Below are 16,984 nucleotides of genomic sequence, written 5' to 3'. Positions count from 1 at the left end.
AAAAAATCCAAACACTTCTGTTTATTTCTAGGTTTAAACTACAGTGTTAAACCCAATTTTACAATGCCGACTTTGTTGAATTTGCATCTGGCAGGAGCTCTAAAATGTAGTAACTCTAAATGTTCTCTCCACTGGCAGCCATCTTGCAGAGTCTCTTTTCTCCTGAAAGTTCTCCATCATAGGCAGTTATAAACACGGAGGTGCTCAGGGCCCGTGGCTGTGGGTTTAGGGAAGATGTTCCTCAGTAATTCCAACCCGCAAACAGACAGAGACCAAAGACCAACTGGAGTTGAGAGCAGATTTGCGAGCTCATAAACAGTAAACCTCTTTCTCTCCTAATCACCTTGTACAGATAAAGTGTCTTTCCTCTGGGCCCCGCTGCAAACTCAGAAAGAGACTTTTGTACACTGTCACATGCATCACTGTAAATCCCACCTAAAGAACGTCTGTTATTACAGTTTCTCAAACACACCTAGAGCCAGTCAGCTTTAAAACAATTTATTTTTGTACAGCATTATATTCCCAACGCTGCAATGCCTCCATCAGCTCTTTCTTTGCCAGGGAGAGGGGTGGGATTAATTTATATGTGCAGATTATATATGGGGCCAAAAATTACATAGAAACAAGAAGGAAGATTTAACAGCTAGTGTTGGATAAGCAAAAGTAATCCAAGCTTAACGGATGCACATAAAACAAAATGAAATTAACAAGAAAGAGGGATGGAATGGGAGACGGAAGAGGAAGAAAAAGCACAAATATAAACCATCAGGAAAATGCAATTTCCAAGGCAAAAAACATCTGGTCTTGGCGGATAATCTGGTGACCAATTTGATTAATATAAAAAAATGGGTGGGTATTAAAATGGTACCATTTTTCACTCTTAGTTATAATACAAAAGGCAGATTTAGAGGTGATTTGGAAGGTGCGGTGGGGCGAAGGAATTAAATTGACGAATGCTTCGCTGGCACGTCTTACCTTGCACAAACACAGGCTTTAGATTCTCCCATCATTTATTTCACTTTTTCTTTCTTCGACTCCTCTAAAAAGTGGCCAATTATACCTCAGCCTCACCCCAAAAACAAAACTCTCTGACCATCAATTATTTCATTCACTCTCTGAATCAGAGTCGTATAGTTCACCTGGGTGCATTGCCATGCCATTGTCTGAAGTCAGCAGAAGTAAATCTGGAGTTTGAGACCTGTCATAGACAGACGAGTGAAAGTGGTGTCTATGTTGTTTTAGCATTGATTAATGTCTCCAGTGGAAGGCTTTTAGTCTGCTTCTGCTAGTCTGACGTCTACTCATAATTAGAGGAAAATATTTACCCAAGTCAAGTCTTTGTTGAAAAAAGGCAATTTGCCAAGTAATGGTGATGACCGTGAACATTTGAAAACCATTAGGACACTCAAGTCCTCGTCAAGACAAGGCTGGGTTTAGTCATGTAGTTTATTTTCTTGTGACATGACTGAAAACTTTAAAAACACCTCTTTATCGATCTCAGATAAATGTCAAGCAATTTTGCCATCCTTAAATTTGATTTGTGTCTCTCATTTCTCTATTACATTCAGCTTTGTCAATATAAGCACAGTTTGAGCAAACATGTGCCAAATTAATGCATTATTTATTAAAGGTAAAATAGTATTTGTTGATGGATGGTAAATTTACAGATTTTTGTTATTATTATTTTTTGAATTAGTCAAGGAGAAATGAGGTAACACTAATAGTACTGCATATTATATGTATGTTATTAACTGAAACTAGTGTGTCTGTTAGAAAGGGTTATTTTTATTTAAAAATAAAATAAAAAAACACAATCCTCCTCCAAAGACTCTCTCTACTGTGCATTATTCACATTTTCATCAACTAGCGAGGACAAGTTTTAATATTCAGAATATATTAATGTAGTAAAACAATTTTTAAAGTTATATTTTTTCCTTTTTTTATAGCTTTACTGGACATGACAGTGTATAAATCAAGAAGATGAAGGGGGAATCAAACTCTGGTCACCGGATGTGCAGTTGTGCTATATGTTGTGCTGCCCACAAGGCTATTGGCTCCAACATAAAACTATTTTTTTACATTTTGCAATTGTATAATGTTAGTACCTGAAATAGAATGTCCTGAATTTAGAGGCAAAACTTCATTTGACATACATTTTCCAATTTGGGCAAAATGCTTAATTTGATAATTCATGACAATTTGTAGCTAAATCATGGTTTTAGAGATTGGCAACTTTGTTTTGACATAAAGTGGTAACACAATATGGTTTACAATAAGGTTTTATTTATTAACGCTGGTTAACTACATTAGTTAACATATCTCACCATTTACAAATGCATTTTTAAGATCAAAAGCACTTTGAACTTACATGAACATGTTTGATATCTAACATAACAAAGGTTAATAAATGCTGTAACATATTTATCATTGTTAAGTTCAAGTTAGTTAACAGTTATTACTAATTAATTAGTACTAAATGTATAACTACACTGTAACACGGACGATTTAAAATAAAGTGTATCATAGTCTTGTTTTGTTACAGAAAAATAATGTGATTAGAGTAACACATTACCCTCAACACTAATAGGATGCCTCGCAAAGCAGACTAACACAATATTATATATACAGGCAGCACTGTCAGCCATATTGTTCAGTAACAGCAGAGCTAGCGGTTTCCTCCGAAGGGAACCTGTGCTATCAAATAAATCACCCCTGTGTGTTCAAGACAAATGAGGCTGCTAGCATTGCACCTGTTAGCAAAACATCCTCACCCGTATGCAAGGCCTCTACAGAACAGAGCTTCCTTCATAACAGTGGCCACTGCATATTAAGCCACCTCTGTGATTACAAACACACTATAAAAGAGGAAGCAAAAGAGAACAAAGCTTAAACAAAACAATAGAGGGAGCCCGACTTTAGTGCTTATTTCTGTTTATCATCCTTCCTTTCTCTCTGACCATCAAAAATCTCTGAAGATTAGGCCTAGGCTGCGCACAGCGAATGGGGGGTTTTGTGGTGAGGGGGAGTCATTTCATTCTAGTTTTTCCGTGGATAAATCGGACACAAATATTCTTGCCATGGCCTACTTGCTGAGCCTTGGCCTTATGCAGAATTCAATTCCAATTTGTCGCTTGGTTTCTGCTTGTGTTTGTGTGTGTGCATCCTCAGGGGTGGGTGTATTGTTTGGGGGTATTGTGAGTGGATTTGAGGAGCCCATCTTACGGATTAAAACCTCTCTCCGGTTTTGTCAGATCATCCGAGCACTGTGGCACTAAATCAGTGTGGGTGGTTTTTATCATTATGTCAATCCAACCACCACAAGCCCCCTTCACTACTGCAAATATTCCACCTAAGGAGGCATATGCATGGAGAGCAAATGAAAGAACGAAAGAAAGAAAGAAAGAAAGAAAGAAAGAAAGAAAGAAAGAAAGAAAGAAAGAAAGAAAGAAAGAAAGAAAGAAAGAAAGAAAGAAAGAAAGAAAGAAAGAAAGAAAAAAAGAAAGAAAGAATCATTGATGTTTAATTTTTAAGTATAACAGCGAGAGCGAAGGGAAGACTGATAGTGACATGAGAAGGAGAACAACAGGATACAAGGCAGGAAAACAATCTGATAGAAGTCCTCTAAGAACGAAAGGCTAGATTGATGGGGAGAATATAAAGAAGTCCGTTGCTAAACTCAGAGAGCCACGGGTGCTGGTAAACTCCCTCCACGGCCCAGCCTCGTATTGCCCATGGCTAGTCATTATTTCCTTGGAGTAACCACACAAAAGCCTTGAAACGCACACACGCACCTTTTGTTCACATTCTAGGCCCCTAAAACCAGGTGTGTCTCCCTTGTTATTTGTTCAAGTTGCTAATCCTTTTTTCCGGCAAGGGCTAGAAATCCATTTCTTCTGTCTTTTCTGTCAGAGTCATATGATCTTGAGGTAATTGTCTGCGTCTTGGAGTATGTTATGCCGGTTTCTCTTTACATAATGAAAAACAATCTTTTCTCCCTTTAGGGCTCACTCATCCCTCTTTTAAAGCCTGCGCTCTTTGTACCTCTGAACATTTTTGTTCTTTTGTTTGCTGAATCGGCCCCTTTGTGTGTTGTGGTATGTGGGAGGTTAAACGTGCATGAGTAGAAAAGTGTTATCTACTGTTTTGACATATCACTGCCATCACCTTGCTCTCCGTGAGGTCTGGGTGAACACTTGTGTGCATTTTCTGCATTTCTAGTGGCCGTGCGTCTACTTTGCAGCCTAAAAATGACTAAACCGTCTAAACGCAGTGGGGAACATACAGTTGTTGGAGAGACTTGAATGAGATTTGTCAGGCCCCAGGCATATTTTACATGACATTTCAATAATTATGTGCCAATGCATATTCACCTCACAACAGGCACCCAATGAAAAGCAATGCCAAAAATAATTCCCTGAACTGTCAGGTGTTTATTTTATTTGTCTAGCTGCCGCAACAATTCCTTTCTTTCCCTGACCTTGCACTGTTTTTCAATTGACATGCAATTTCTAGACATCAAGGCACTTGCTTGGAAAACATTTAGATGCTGATGAAAAGGAAATGCTGCCATAATGCATGACTTGAACAGTTATGACAGAATTGTTTCTTTTTGTCTGTTTGCTGCACGGTTTTATGTTGTTTATTTTTAGAAAGAAAGGGATTGATTCCGTTAAATGTGATAGTTTGAGAGCTTTTCTCTTCGTGAAAGGTCACGGTTCACGCTGAGAAGGTGCAGGACAGAGGCACAGCAAGAGCTTTGAGGTGAACCTCCCAAATGCCACCAATTGACAAGTGCGTGTCACGCTCATTCTGCCTCACCTACATTCATTCTCTCTGTGGGCAAAACACTAGCCTGTTTCTTGTTTAATAGGACAAAAAGCAGAGGAGGACAAGTGAAAGGAAGGAAGAAGAGAAGAAAAGACTGCCACAGGCCTCAGTGGCTTTACTGCTTTTGCTGGAGGGATGCATCTTCCTCCTCTTGCGCCTCGAGCTCTCGCTGTAGTGTGGTAGGCTACTCATACATCTCAAAACAGGGGCAGATTTATACTAGGCCAATGCCAAAGGGACCGCTGGAAAACCTTTCAGAATGGATCATATTTAGCAGCGAGAGAAATAAATATTAGGGGGCTACAGAAGCAGAGAGTGAAAGTACCTTCACGGCTGCTGTTAATCTCTCTTCACCATAAAGCGATCCATCATATTGAGCTAAGCTGGGTGGTGTCAAAAATGTAGAGAACCATATATCAATAGATGGGTGGTGTCGTCTGATTGGTGTAAACAGCAGTCATGTGACATGGCTAGCAGGCTATTAGATCGTTAATGATATTCAGTGTTAAATATACAGATTCTTTGACTTTTCACCCACCCCCTTCAATCTCCTCTCTCTCTCTCTATCTATCTCTTCCTCCATTCTCGCTTTATCATGCTTAATTTCCAGCTCGGTAATTAAGCTGATCCGATACCTGATGTGATTGCAGGTACTTCAAAGTCTTGCCACAAAGTGATTGTGAGCGTCTCATTTATTTGAAAGGTCTTGTGGCCATCTCTGCTAATGCCTGCCTTGGATTTTAATAAGAGCACTCAAAGAAACAGCCTTCAACAATTATCCTAATGTTCCGAGAACTTAAAAATAGCAGTAAATAAAATGCATTTGACCAGAGAGAGTAAGTGAAATGTTTTAAAACGTTACCCTCGTGCTTTTTTTCTCCAGAAAAAAAATACTTCACATTTTAATTCAAACAAATATTCAAACTATTCTCCACACAGCTCTGTATAGGTTAAAAGTACTTTTTTCGACATGAAAGAGTTGCATAATTTTATAACGGGGATATATGGTTCTCTACATTTTTGGCTGCAGTACAGATAAAACACTACAGCTTCTATGTTTTGAGGCTATTGTGCGATTCTTTTTAACAAGGCTTGGAATACTGAATATGTATTCCAAGGCTTGTCAAGCCTTGGAGCTTGGGAGTCTTTCAACAAACTCAGCAAAAGTCTGACTCATTATTCCCCTGGGTTATTTCCAGTCAGAGTACTTTGGGAATTCTTGGAACGATTGGTTGCGACAACGGGACATCAAAAGGTAAGAAACTAACTGCTGCAAATGCCAAAGGTTAGCACTGTCAATCAAATATACCGAAAAACATGCAAATATAACAAATGTAACTAATACGTCTCCGTCCACTGATGAATGGCTTTACTGAAACATAAAACTAATTGGCTAATCCAAAGAGCAAAATCTAAATAATAGCACTATTCAACCCCTTTAATCAAGCAAACTAAATTAGCAGACACGTTGTTGACAAAGACATTACGTGCTCGAACATTTATTCCCTCATAATTTAGTTAAACACCCTCTTAACTCTGTTGTTAAACTCCCTCTCACCCTTTGAACCATAAATTAGGATTATTTGAGATAATGAGAGACACATTCCTGAGGTGCAGCATTGTGGATGATTTGGCTGTCGGAACAAAGCAGCCACAATTCAGAAGCCAAAGCCTGCCAGATTTTTTTTTTTTTTTTTTTTTTTTTACCTTAGAGGGCAGCTCAGTTGTAGACATCAGAAATGCCTGTATAATTGCAAAGCTTCTAAATTGTTTAGTGTTTTTGTGTTCGGGAAGGGTCCACCTGCTCACAAAAGCCAGGTGACGCACAGACACTTGGCAGGAAACGCAAGTGAAATACTGCTTGTTTAATGCAGACTTTGGTATAGCACTCTGCCTGAACAATGCTTGCCACTTCACTGAACTCCCAAAGCCTGAAGTTCACACACGCCAGCGGGGCGAGCTTGTTTTTGTTTCATACTGATTAAGAAAATCTGCACGTTTTCACCTCCTAGCGCTAAACGTCCTCACAGTCTCATCCAAAAGTGACTGCAAGATGAATTGCTGAGAGAAGTAAAATATGACATGGTTACACAATTCAAACCACTAACTAACTGGAAAGACCTGTTTTTATGCTCACAAATAAAGAGACGAGTATCTACAATGCAAACAATTGCCCATTTCCTGTTTGTGGAAGGAATCTGAGACCGGAATGTTTGAATAATGGTCGGAACACAACTTAGTATTTGTGCTTTGGGTGTTAATAATCCTGTGCAATGTTCTGTGACTATTTTTCAGTAAGACAGAATACACAAGTGTATATTTTAGCAAATAAGATGAACCGCAAAACATGTCTACCTTACAAGTTTAGCAACCTGCCTATAATCCTAAACCTGATTCCAATTTTCTGATAAAGAAGAGCTCTTTTAACTCTTTTTAGTGCTGTGTGACTATAACAAATGACCTTGAGTCTCAGGCATGCCGACCTGACATTTGTACAACACACCCACCCACTCTCAGTGTCCCAAACTAACCAAAGCCGCAAAGTCCAAACAACAATTTAGCAAAGGTTACACACAAACTTTCTAATGAATGCAAATGCCAGTAAAGGTGGCCTGTGATGCTTGTCATTGCTGTAGTGATCTCTCTCTCTCCCTACAATTATCGGCCTCGCTTGAGTTCTGGTGAAATAAAAAATGAGGTTTATTGGATTGAGGCTCTACCGAGCTCTTGAAATATGAATAGCTTTAATTAAAAGCGACTGGCATTGCCATCTGGGCCACTGTATTCGGTTTCTCTAATGAAGTGTGTGCAAGCATTGTTTATTTATTTATTTATCTGTTTGTTTGCTAATGGCCAAGTTGGTAAGACAAAATTGGAAAGTACAAGTCGATTCTACAGTTAACAAATAATTTTTTTACAAGCAAGTCCAGTATCTATAAAGTTGCTGCAAATAGTTGGGGATTCCTCTTTCTGATGACAAAATTAGCAATCTTCCCTCCTTTTCTATGTAAATTACTGGTAATTTTAGGACATTATCCTATATATATCATATATATATATATATATATATATATATATATATATATATATATATACATAGCCTACATACATCCATTATCCTTAGACATTTACATTTTACCGCCTAAAACACAACAAAATGTATTGGGTCCTATTTGTATTGATTTTTCTGAGACAAAACCCACAGAACTAAAAAGTATATCAAACTGATTCTATACAATTTGCTTTATCTATATCTGGAACACAGCAAGTGAATAGTCTCATGTGTATCGATTCATAAACAGGTCTAAAATTATCATTTCAGTTCCCATTTTTTTTCCAATTGTGCTAATCTCGAGCTCTACTGATCTAAGACCAGCTGTTGATTATATTCAGCTAGATCACTTTTCTTGCTTTGAGACACATTATACACCCAGTATCTGTCTGCAGTCATGATAAGATTACAGAAACACTTAAATCCTAACAAGCACACTCCAGAGACAGACGTCTCCAGGGTTCAAACGGTGGTCAGAGATTTTTGCACAGTGTTCCCCTAGAGGAAGGCTATCTTTATCATTGGCAAATGCTTGAATGGAGCTCCACTGTTTTAAAGGGAAATACAACGCTGTCCGTCTATCTGTTCGTCTGTCTGGCATAATGAAACTACAGAGTAAGATAACAACTTCTAAATGATGATGTCGGAAAGCAGACAAACCATTGAAGTCCCATGGTTCAGCACAGGTGAGCGAAGAGAGCAAGAATGAAGAGATAAGTAGCGAGGAGTAGAGCAAATGTATTGACTGGAAGATCATCGATTGACAACGAGCAAGTCGAAGAGCGTGATTTTTCCTAAGAGTGTCTGTCTGTCTCTCTCTCTCTCTCTCTCTCTCTCTCTCTCTCTCTCTCTCTCTCTCTCTCTCTCTCTCTCTCTCTCTCTCTCACATTCATTTGCACATTAAAGAAGGAAATATATTACAGTCGATTAAAATAATTACAGTCGATATTCTGTATATTTATGTATCGTGTGCTGCCTTGACATTTGTTTGTGCATGAGAGAGAGAGATTGAAAAAGAGCTGGAAAGAGAGAGAGCGTGTGTTTTGGAAAACCCATCTTCACAGCAGGGCATCTTCATTAGGGGGACGCCCAGTTCCTGCCATGACCTTAATCCCAAAACAAACAAACACACTCACAACAAAAACCTCACCAGGATCCCAATCACACACATCCTTCACAAGCATAATGACCACAATTACAGACCTTCACTGATTCCTTCTTTCAAGTGATGGCACTATGCCCATCTGTTAACTGCAGGGGTGTGTGTGTGTGTGTGCGTCTGTATGATCTCCCGTCCATATTTTAATTGACTCCAGGTTATCAGAGCTGTAATACAGCATTAGGGAAGCAGCACTGTGAGGGGCAATGACTGCCATTTAACTGACTTAATTAAGTGCTTTCCATGAGAAGGACACTGAGAATGTTACCCTCTCAACATGGAAAAACCTGCAGCATTCTTTGCCGTCTTGTTGTGCTACAGACGGAGCAAGACAGCCTTCATTTTTAAGCACAGCTCTCAGTTCTCAAGCAAGCAAAATAAAAGACGTTTTAGGTGATAAATAACGTTTACAATTTTGAATTTAATAAAGTAATTTTAAAAAGTGTTTTCTTCCACAGAACACATATGAGCATATCATATAAACCCCTAGAAGATGCATGTTCTTTATAAAACTAATTGTTTTGACTATGAAATTAAAGGATATCTATACAATTATTTGATTTGATTTGATTAAGTGTTTGTGTGTGTAAAAGGTTTCCATAATGAATTTGAGCAAATGTAGATCTCGGGATGGATAAAAGCATCTGTCAAAGAACAACTTCCTTACTAAATATAAATTTGATCATGAACATGGTATTTAAAAATGCCTATATGCAAATTCATATTAAGATTAGGGAGGGGAAATAATATTAACTAGGTGTATTAATCTCAACTATTACATCACATTATATCACCTTAGATTAGATTGAGTAATTTCTCAAAAGAAAATACATGACATGACCCACGTATGTATTTTTAGCATACTATTTTTGTATTTTTTTTTCTTATATTTTTAAAGGGAATTGAAAGGTAAATATCTCCAAATCACACTCAAGAGTGAGTTTGGATGTTGTCTAAGTCCCCTGAGAGAGCATTAAAAGCCTTAAACGAACCTAACACCTACCCAAAAGACTGTCAAAGCGGAACTAACCCACAGCATGCCTAAGCCAATTATAGATCCCAAACACACACACACACACACACACACACACACACACACACAAACGTTAGGACATCTCTGTCATGAAAGAGACATTGACTGCGACTTTGCTGGGTCGCAAGTGTGACCGGCTGTATTTGAGTGTATATTAGTTTCCGAGTGTGATGTTTGATAATGCATGAGCTCAGCAGAGCACATCAGCTTTGAAAATTTCCACCGTCAACTTCTAACTGCATTGAATGCATAAGCTATTGTACTAATGTTCACTTCTGCTCAGTTCTAAGCCGAACATTGTTTCCTGACTTTTCTATTTTCCCCATATATCTCCCTCTCTAAACCCCCCAGCTCTCACACACACACACTGATTCTCTTAAAGATTGGGAGCACAGGGTGAGGCATCTCTTTTATTTATCAGAAAGTGATTCATCTGTTTGTTTGTATCTGCCCTTGAAAGATCTTACAAGAAAGATAGAATGGAACAGGAAGAGAGGGAAAAGGGAGAGACATGAGGTGGCAAGAGAGAATTAAAATGGGAGAGACCGACAGTGAGCTGGGTGAGTATGGATCATTTAATAATTACTAATAAAACATCAAAGACAACGTGTGTGCTTGCAATCACAGCGCTAACTTCCCTAACCTTAGAACTATTGACAATGGAATGGCAACGTATTTTGATCAAATAAAATATAAGTATGTCACAAATGAGAAAGAACCACTATTAACAGCTTTTTGATACCCATCAGCATACGTTTCCTGAATTTTCTCTCTGACAGAGGGTCTGACTGATGGCCAAATTCACATCGTTTTGATCTAATCAGCCTTGCATTGATCTGCTAGTGACCAATTACTTTTAGCTTAGTCTGAATTAAAGCCAGACTTTAATTGAGGCTAATTTGGCACAGAGTTGTCTAAATGCAAAAGGCTTTAGATCATATGCAGCAAGTGGGCTAAAACAGCTTCCCCCTTTAATCTACATTCAATATTCTCCCAGTGATAAAGTTATTTTTTTTTTAGCAATTTACCCAGTCTAGCCTCCATTTGTGAGGTGTTTTTACCTTTACTTTTTTACAAACCATGATGTTTTAGTGTCATGTGACTGGTCTCAATGAGGAAACACAATACGCAAAGCAAAACATGGACCTGATAACTTGACTCTAAGAGAAACACTCGCTCCTGCTCCACTAACATGTACTCCGATGAGCAAGCAGAACAGACATTCCACAGAAAATGGCACGCTGAGCTCACACAATACACACCTGTTGCTGATAAAGTATCAAATGTAGACAAGACAGCCCTTAATGTTCGACAACTGCTACCGAATACCACCCCAACAGTGGCTCCATTGATAGAGACCCAACATTGGTTGGCTGATCATCAACAATGGAGGTAACTGTTGACCACAGAGAGCTTCTATAGAGGATAGGTAACTCAGCCGCAATGAAACAAGATACATGCTCTTACTGTTCAAGCCCTTTCACCTGTTAAACTCCGACAATATAAAGAGCGTGATAGGCACAGCGGCATATCGAATTGACAGTGATTACTGAAAAATGGCCAAAATTACTCAAGCGAAAACTGTTGCTGGAAATCAAATGTATTTGTAACTCGCCACAGCACAGTAAAAGCAAAGAAAAGGATGCATTTTATCCTATTATCTGGTACACAAACAAACCTCTTGTGAATTAATGTTTATACGATGAGCTACGTCTCCAATGAAGCAAGCTTGACCTCTTTTGATGCTACAAGAAAAAAACAGTGAGCTGCCTGCTGAGTTGTCAGGCTAACTTTTAGACTATACTACGTTAAAACAACCTTTAGCTTAGTAGAATAACCAGCAAAATAAATAAAAACGAATGGCATAATTATATATAAATCTACAATAATGCTAATGAGATGTTGATCCAGTGACAATAAACACTACAATCACACTTAGCTTGCAAGACAACGCCTATTCAGTCCTTTCTATTCATATCTCCGTATAGCCCAGGATCTGTAAAACTCTAGTGTCAACGTAGCGGTGTGTGAGTGTGTGGCCTTTTGTGGGAATTTCCCTATCTTGTTAACTGATGAGTATGTCTCTTCTTATTTAGCTGTTTAACTTAACTCTGACTTATCTTTTTTTTTTTGTGTTTGCCCCTACCATTTTCCATATGCTCTGCCTCACCGACACTGCCATCGGGCGTAGTCCTCTCATAGGCGTCTTCGGGTAGAGGGAGGGCACCTAGTCTGGGGCCGGACGAGCTCTTGCTGCTGGGCGTCTCCGACTCCTCCAGGCCACTGTCGTAGCAGCTCTGCAGCGAGCCCTGGTGCGGGTCCTGGGGCTGGCTCACAACCGAGAAGGTCACTCGGCGAAACGGCTACAAGAGAAGAGATTGCTGGGGGTCACTGGACTGAAGAGGTCGAAGAAGAGAAGTTGATGGGTAGATTTTTTTTTTTGGGGGGGGTGGGGGTGAGGGGGGCATTCTCAGTTAAAGTACTTTTGCTGTAGCACTAGTTGGATTAGCGCACTGCGCTACATGCTACAAAACGACACACACATCAACTGGATTAATTGCTCTCTTTCTCTCTACGTAGTAAATATATGAAGCTTGAAAGCAGTGTTCAGCAAGGGAAGCTAGAAAATAAACAAAACAATACTAATGAGCTGCACAGCACTTGTTTAATGGATTCTCACATAAACAAAAAAATGTTAGGATAGTAAGTTCAATGCCCACAGGAGCAAGTACAGATGCCACACTTGGCAATGTGGTTTAAATATAGCGGCGGAGGTCTGAAGGACATCAAAGTCTCCTTGTGTGGTTTACTTTATAGCAAAAACAGGACAAGACGAGCAAGTATGGTCCCGATTGGGAGATAGAATGGAACACATGGCTACAGGCTAATAAACAAGCGCATGGATCCACACACACACACACATTTTTCAAAGTAACTAAAGAACAAATAGGTGAAAGGATGTACATAGGAGTAATAAACTGGAACACAGAGGCTCGTGTGAATTTGTGCTCAGCGCTCTGAACCTTTGATTTTCATTTCCTTTTCCTCTTGGGTTGTCTCAATTGAGGAATGGCACAAAAGACAGCATGATCGAAGGAGATGACTGACGGCGGGCCAGGAAGGGAGGCAAATTCTTTCGGTTTGTGCTGAGATGCAGCGTAAAAGAGAGTAGGGAGACAAATTAAACAAGGAATGGTTCATGGTTCATTTCATTAAAGTGAACTAGATATTCATGAAATCAAGTGATGAACTCTCTATTTTTGTACTTGTTTTCTGCTGTTATCAAAGCAAAACAGTGGGATACTGATACCCTTTAGGACTTTTTAATCAGAAAAATGAATTTGTTATCCTGATTTAACTGCTCTAGTAGAGGGAAGCTGGGTTAAATAATATGAGGACTTTTTGTCCTTCATATCCCAATGAAATACACTGAGATAAGGGATACATATGGTCTCTGAGCTAAATGAGTGGCGGGAAGAGAGAGAAAAAATGAGAGCATGAGAGAGAGAGCTGAAAGGTGGAAATTAAATTTTGATAATTTAACTAGCATTGGAGCCCTTGTAATTAAACCATTGACTCTTCCTGTCGGGATAAGTGAAAGCAGAGGGGAAAAAAAGAGGAGAAGACAATGGAGAAGAAGTGATCCCTCCACCCTCGCATCATTCTTTCTTTCTGTCTCACTCTCCAGCCTATTACTTATTCAAGTTATCCTATGCTGATCATTGCCGCTGTTTAGTCTTTGTGTGCTGTGAGTTGAAACATAATTCAACACAATTCGTCAGGTAGAAAACCAGTGAAATAGTGACTAAGACAGAAAAAGAGAGACTTAATTGCTTTATATGATGAACAGATTTAATGTAGGCTTTTATTCACATATAAACATTGATGAGCGAACACAAACAGAAGCTACACCGAACCTGCTTGATGCACAAGAACACACCTCATTGGTTCTTGAGCAAGCTCAAATGTTCTCCATAACACATTGGTTCTCGCACGTCAAGCAAACATGCTTGAGCTTTCGTTTACCACAATATATGTGTGAGTTGATGAATGTTTATATGTAAATAAAAGCCTAAATTAAATCTGTTCATCATATAAAGCAATCGAGTCTCTTCGGTAAATTTGGACTAAACCGCTCATATGAAAATTCATATGGATTCGTTTTACGCTCTCTTTATGGAAATTTTGAAGCGTCAAAGTGGTAGTTGCGTAGCTGTCAACGGAAGGACAGAAAGGTATCCGATTTTTTTTATAAAGACCTTAATTTGTGTTCCGAAGATGAACGGAAATCTTATGGGTTTGGAAAGACATCTGGGTGAGTAATTCATTACGAAATTTTCATTCTTGAGTAAATTATCCCTTTAAATGTCTTAATTTAACTAAGGCCCAATCATGACCAATATAAGCCCTGTCAGTGAAACCAGGCCTCAGTTTTTTTTTAAATACGTAACTCGGGTCCTTGGTCTGTCCAAGAATATCTTAGTCTTAAAAAGGATGAAGTCCCCTGCTCTAAATAAATATAAACAGCAGCCAAAAAGCCAATAACTTTTTTTTTTTCTAACCTCTACAGCGAAAAGTTCGGCTGATGCATTAAATAGACACTAACAAAGCAGCAGAGACTCTAAGTGTTTGCCTCTGGCCTTCTCCCCGCTTCCCCACTTCCTGTCACTGCACATTTTCTTTCAGGAATATTAAACAAGACGGAGCACCATCATTCACTCCTCTTTTTCTTTCCAACTCGCTGCCTTTCAGACTGAGTGGCCTAACACTCATCATTACTCCAAATTGTCCCTTTAATTTGACACGTCACCATAATCTTGGCATTTGTATTCTGTCAGGTTAGTAGGGCCTGTCTTTAAATGTAAAGGAGTGCACATGCTTGCTCACACACAAACACAAATGGTGGTTCATCGTGTATGCATTTATAATTAACATAGCCTACATATGCACATATCCATGTGTCATTCATCTTTCTCTAACATGCCCTTGAACAAAATATCTCCAAAATGACAGTTTGTCATTCACTGATGGCCAGTCACCACTGACAAAAACTTTGTCACCACACCGATACCAATTCCTACAATATTCTGATAACATTAAGGAAGGCGTTTGCACGCACTTGGCATCCGTTCTTCTGCTGCATTAATTTATTTATTTATCTGTCTCCCTCATTTATCTGGCTAATGTAGAAATCTTGGCAATAAATCATGTTTCCATGTAATTACAATCAACATTCAACAAATGAATTGAAATAAATATTCATGGGCTAAAAAAATTCACTTTGGATAGTCAAACATTTGTTGCATAATTAAATAGAAGCCCACAGGGGGTCTCACTACTGCGCTGAAATAACGGATCAAAATCATGTTTATGTATCAAAGCCCCATTCCCTCTCTCTCTCTACCTCCAGAATGAAATGGCTGCCTCTGCAGCTAAGTGTGACAGCAATCAAAGTCCTACGCTGAAGAGTTGAGGCTTAAATTACCCACAAATGAACTGAACTTTAGATAAATTGGTGGAGTGTGGCATTATGCTTGGTGAAAATGTGATTTTCAAATATAAGAGTCAATGAATGTCATGCAAGAAGGATGGCGAGATGGGAAAGTGGTTGCCCATGCAAAGATAGATGAATTGGTTTATTGATTGGGCATTGATCGGCTGAGCTTCCTTACTGTGGAAGCTGCTTTATGAAGGACAAATTTAATTAAATCATACACATACACGTAAATGTCTGTTCATCCTTTTCTGGCATTAGTCATCCCATGTAGGTTGAAAGTTTGCAAGAAACCGTGCTAAGGTCCACACACACACACATATTGTGTATGATAATTGATTATGATGTATATGATGAATGTGATAAATGGATATGATAAATGAAGAGGGGAATCTGAGGCGATGCATGCTAAATATTTACTGTGCAGAAAAGGAAAATGAAGTGCTATTTAAATACAATGCAACAACAATACCTGTAATTTTAAGGGGTTTTCATCAGCGTAGGTGGAAATACTATTTTAATAAACCCAGCAGAATACCCAGTGGATTTGCATTCATTTTAAAAGTAACTCTATTCTGTTAACAAGCTCATTTTTTATCTCTTCCAAACTTTTCCGTAGCATCTTAGTAGAAAGTGTGTGTTTGAGTTTATTGGGTGTATGTGGGTAGTGGAGTGACCTATATCCATGAACCATGGAAAGCCGTGGTTATAGCCATAAAAAAAAAAAAAAAATTCTAAAGCTGCCTGTGTCTTTCTGCAATCAAGCAGACAAGATAGGAAAGGAGAAGATGAAATGAAGGAAGACAAAAATAACACTAGATGAGATAGAACGGCAGACAGAAAAAAAAATGCAACTTGGGTGGTCAGTGTAGGTCAACTTTATTCAGTCATTGGTGTATAGACGTGATGGCCTGGTGATAGAACCTGTAATTAACCTCTGTTCAAATTTTCATAAGCACCCTGAGGGTGAACAACAGACTGCTATCTGATCAAGCTGCCACTGTACAAACAGCCCAAGGGTAACGCTACTATAGGTCAAAATAACTAATAAATCAACTCTAGAATGAGCTTCAGGTTCAAATTCTCATAATGTGGTTACCAAAATTCAAGCCAAACGTGAGAAATAAGCATTCTGGAGTTTTGATACAAGGAAGAACAATGGATCTTATTCACTAACGATTGAGTGGTGTATTATTTTGTATTTGTACGCACAGGAGAACTTCTCACGAAAAGTATCCGCCAAATTCACAACATGTACATACATATATTAAAGGGGTGGTGGTAAAATGCCCTTTTCACAAGATGTAAAATAAATCTCTGATGTCCCCAGAGTGTGTGTGTGTGTGAAGTTTTAGCACAACATACCCCACAGATATTTTTATATAGCATGTTAATGTTGTCACTTTTTGAAGGTTTGCA

The 16,984-nt window shown here is 38.7% G+C and overlaps 1 protein-coding gene across 5 annotated transcripts in view; it reads right to left on the bottom strand.

Moving 5' to 3' along the window:
- Positions 1 to 16,984, bottom strand: part of pcdh7b (protocadherin 7b) — a 133,317-nt gene that overhangs the window by 52,143 nt on the left and 64,190 nt on the right. For 2 of the 5 annotated variants that reach the window (XM_079586581.1, XM_079586582.1), the window contains exon 2: positions 12,218 to 12,434. The exons of 2 other annotated variants lie outside the window; for them this stretch is intronic. In XM_079586581.1, the coding sequence (XP_079442707.1) occupies positions 12,218 to 12,434 (217 nt within the window). The remainder of the gene's footprint in view (positions 1 to 12,217; positions 12,435 to 16,984) is intronic. One more of the 5 variants, XM_079586583.1, reaches the window with a different exon arrangement.

Source organism: Phoxinus phoxinus (assembly GCF_949152265.1).
Source record: "Phoxinus phoxinus genome assembly, chromosome: 2".
Taxonomy (NCBI): Eukaryota; Metazoa; Chordata; class Actinopteri; order Cypriniformes; family Leuciscidae; genus Phoxinus; species Phoxinus phoxinus.
Note: the sequence above shows the minus strand (reverse complement) of the source record. Positions and strands in the feature narration are given on the sequence as shown.